At 51.5% G+C, this 4246-nt stretch overlaps 1 protein-coding gene across 1 annotated transcript; it reads right to left on the reverse strand.

Annotated features, from left to right (window-relative positions):
• Nucleotides 1-898: 898 nt before the first annotated feature.
• On the reverse strand, nucleotides 899-1945 carry LOC130586970 (feather keratin Cos1-2-like). Its single transcript, XM_057387909.1, has 2 exons — nucleotides 1869-1945; nucleotides 899-1553 (listed from the first exon to the last, which is right to left on the reverse strand). Exon 2 carries the CDS (start codon nucleotides 1530-1532, stop codon nucleotides 1221-1223), a length of 312 nt encoding a protein of 103 aa, XP_057243892.1. The 5' UTR covers nucleotides 1533-1553; nucleotides 1869-1945; the 3' UTR covers nucleotides 899-1220.
• Nucleotides 1946-4246: the final 2301 nt, after the last annotated feature.

A 4246-nucleotide genomic window follows, 5' to 3' on the forward strand; every position in this document is an offset into this window, starting at 1 on the left:
TGTTATCAGGGCTGAATCATACTGAAGATAAAGAGCACTGCCCTACCTGGTTTAACAGCTTATGGAGATGGTAATAGAATACAGATTTTTTTTGGTTACACCTTCTATGTAACGTAAGGCAATGAGGGACGCACCTGTATGTCTCAAATCCATATCTGGATGATTGTAGAGCCACCTGAGGGTTCTTGGTAAGAAGGCGCAGTGAGACCAGGCTGTGGCTGGCGAAGGGGTCGTACAGACGGAGGCAGCCCATTTTTGGGACAAACATTCTCTTTCTTTATCCTGGAGACAAGCACAACACAGTACAATGAAAACACAGGAATGAGGTGACAAAGTGGGCATGGGCTGTTGACCAAAGGTTGACCCAGCAGCAGTGGGCACTGGTTTGATCCAAAGCCCCATCCAGGGAGAAGTCGATGGACAGATTACAGACATTCATATACACGAGAAATATTACAAATTTATAACAAAGCCATAAGATATTGGCAGAAATTCAGCTGAAAGTCATTTAGCACAGCTTTAGCCAGAGGATGCCTGATAGCAAACTTGTGAATCACCTATGCCCTGCATGTCTGGATAGCAGCTGGGTCCTGCCTGTGCTGAGGGAGTGCATCTCATCTCCCTGTGCTCCTGTGTGCAGGACATGGACTGCAGAGCAGGTAATGAGGGGGAGGAGAAGGAAGAGGTGAGGTTGTGGGCTGTCTGAGGTGTTGTCATTTCCCTTCACAACTGTAGGTAAACTTTGGAGCCATGGTCTCCATCAGGGCCTTAGGCTGTTGCGAAGCCATGGATGACTCTGTCAGCTTCAAAGGTGTCAAAGCCTCTGCTTCCTCCACCTTTTTCCCTAAACAATATGGAAGATTTGCCAGAGAATGAAGGATGACTCAGAGGCCCAGGCTTGGATGCAAAAGTGTTTTATTGAGTCAAAAGAAAAGAAGGTGGCTCAGAGATAGCACCAGGAGCAGCCACCAAGATGCAGTGGAGCTCCTGCAGGATGTCCATGTGCCTGCCCAAAGAGGAAAGGAGGGCAACAGGTGCCGTGGGCTGGTTTGGGAGACACAGATAGCACAGGAAGAATAAGGAAGTATAGGAGAAAGAAACATCACCCTGAAGCTGTAAATACAATGTCCAGAAGCTCTGTCTCCTGCTCAAAACCGTGTTCTGCCAGAACCATGTTGTCAAGTCTTGTGGGTTCTTGCCCAAGGTTGTTGCCAGCAGATTTAGCAGGGACGGCACCTGCTGCCACCATAGCAGCTGGTGATGCAGGAGAGGTCAAAGCCCCCAGAGTTGATGGGCACTCCACCACAGCTGAGGATGTTGCCAACGGCAGCAGAGGTAGAAGATCCCACCACGGTGTTCTGAGGGAAGGAGCTGAGGATGGGGCCAGGCAGGGTCACCAGCACAGCAGGCGGCTCAATGGCCACAKTGGAGCTCTGGCACTGGCGGACACAGCACTCATTGCAGCTGTTGGCCAGYGGGCAGGGGCCRCAGGGCTGGCAGCAAGGGTTGCAGGAGGGKSGGCAGCAGGACATGGCTCGGGGTCACAGGTGCACCTGGCACAGAGGACAGGGACAAACACAAAGCAGGGACGTGTGAGAAGCAGCACTGCCCCCAACCACCCTGCAGCCAAGGCACCTCCTGGCCCGCACTGCAGTGCCCAGCTCGGAGCCCAGCAGCCATCTGAGCCAAGTCCCAGGCACTCTCTGCACAAGACCTTCTCTCCTCTGCCCTCTCCCAGCACAAGCAGCTCCCAGCCCTGGGCTCCTAATGCCCCTTTCAGCTGAGATCTACAGCCAATAAAGTGCTGCTCTTGAAGCAGGAGAATGAGGATGAGGAGAAGGAGGAGGATGAAGAGGCTTCCCACTCACCTGATTCCTGAGGAGAAGGAGGCAAGAGAAGTGGATGAGAGAGCACTGGCTTGGCCTGCCTTTTATAGCAGCCCTGCACTGCCTCAGGCCCAGAGCCTTGTTGGTGGAAATAATAACTTTCTGACCAGCTCACCTAAAATATGAACTATCCAAGTTAATGGTAGGGCCTGTGTCCTAGTATCCTGCATTGCTACATTTTCATTTGCTGGTTTCTGCCACGTGCTCTCCTATATGAATATCTCCTTCCATAAGTGCTGGGGTGACAGGCTCAAGGATTTTTGAGGCTGAAGTCTCAGGTCAAGGGCTCTGGGCACCCCCTGTGGGCAGGTGATGTTCTCTTGGATCATTTCTGAGTGGGTTGTTTGAGGCAATGTTGGCAGGAAATGGACACTGCTCTTGTTTTCTTGCCCTCACACCCAATTTCAGCCATGTGAGGGGACATGACAGAGCTACCAATCATTGTTTCCTTCTTCACCTCTCCTCTTTCTTACCTCCAGCTCTCTGGGTCTCCCCAGGAAAGTCTAGTGGGGATATTTTGCTCTCTCCACATCTGCATGGCAGGCAGGTGGACACCCTGCAGGTCCTCCACTGCATCTTAGTGGCTGCCCCTGGTGCTCTCTGTGAGCCACCGCCTTTCCTTCCTCAGACTCATTAAAGTTTTCATGCACTCTTGCCTTGGCCTCCAAGTTCTCCTTCGTTCTGTGGCAGCTCTTCCAATATGTTCATGGACCAGGCTAATCAAGGCAGATTATTAGCTTAATATCTTTCTTACATTGTATTGCCCCAAACTATCCCCAGAACTCAAGAGGAGGCTGTTCTAATGCAGAGCAGAGCAGAACAATCCCCTCCCTGGCCCAGCTGGCAGTACTGGACCTGATGTCCCCAAGAACATGGTTGGCCCTAATGGACACAGATCTGTCACTGGTGGACATCTCACTCAGGTTACAAGCACCAGGACCTCATCTTGAAAGCTGATCCAACAGGGAGTTGGTCCTGGCTCCCAGCAGAACCACCTGGCAAAGATGTCAGCAAGGCCACCAGAGAGGAGGAGCATCACTCAGCTATGCAGCCTTTATGCTGGGTTGGTCGACCTGTCATACATATATCAAGAGAGCACCAGATGAACATGGGGCCAATTCCCATTTTCTGGGAGGTCTCAGCTCTGCCCCACTCAGCATCAGGCTGCTGAGCTTTACAAGTGCATCTGGCACTGGCCTGCACAGGATGAGTCTGTGTCCCCTCCCTGACACCAGCAACTTTACACCTGCAGGTATCAATGAGGGATGACTTGTGGGGGTACCTTTTAGTGGGTAGGTTTCTCTGTCCCAAACACAGGTTTCTCATTTTCTATGTTAATCAGTTCTCACGCACAGTCTGTGCTTTCAGACATTTCTGCAGTGATTGGCAGACATTCTTCACTTTTCTCCCTTTACATAAAGCAAGAAATGGAGGGTGCCGGAGGAAGATGTTGCATTTCAGTGCTTTGGACACTGCTTTGCAAGGTTGAAGGCTGTTCTGCTGTAGATTGGCTCCTTCTGGCAACAGAAGCTGGCAACACTGTGGGGGGAACGGACACACCAGGGGAGACCATGCCTGCACATGCTCCCAGGATGAAGGTCCTACAATCCCAGGCTGACACATGTGCATTCTGCATTGGAGCCTTCACACCAGCAGGACAGGACGCAAGTGGACCATGGAGGGACAGAAGACCTACAAGGAGTGCCCAGGGGTGGGATGAGGTCAATGAGATCACACAGTTTTTCAGAGAGTATTCTTGGCACAGCATGAGGGTCAAACCCTCCCAGCAGAAGCCCACCTGAGTACACACTGAGTGTTAATCAGGGAGTTATGAAGGAAACAGAGGAAAAGAATGTGCCATGTCACGTGCAGAGCTTGGGCATGTGGGTGAGAAGCACAAGAGCAGGGTCGATTTCTGGCCACAAAGAAGTCCACAGGAATGACACTGGTACAAATGAGCTGGTATGCCAACAAGCCTCGATCGAAGCTTTTTTTGTCCACTGCTGTCCTGCTCTGATATGCTTGATGCTCTCCTCCTGGCACGTGGGGAAATGACCACCCGTGGAGGAAAGCACGTGGCAGAAGCAAGGAAATGAAAAGGCAGCAGTTCAGGAAACCAGGACACAGGCCCTACCATTAGCTGGGATTGTTCACATTTGACATGAGCTGGTCAGAAAATTATTACTTGCACCAACGAGCCTCTGAGCCCCAGGCAATGCAGGACTGCTATAAAGGGCAGCCCAAGTCTCTGCTCTCTCATCCACTTCTCTTGCCTCCTTCTCCTCAGGAATCAGGTGAGTGGGAAGCCTCTTCTCCTGCTCTAAGAGCAGCTCTTTCCTGGTGGTAGATCTCAGCTGAAA

The sequence above is a fragment of the Malurus melanocephalus genome, unplaced genomic scaffold (assembly GCF_030028575.1).
Source record: "Malurus melanocephalus ecotype Western Australia unplaced genomic scaffold, MMel_1.1 scaffold_1429, whole genome shotgun sequence".
Classification (NCBI taxonomy): Eukaryota; Metazoa; Chordata; class Aves; order Passeriformes; family Maluridae; genus Malurus; species Malurus melanocephalus.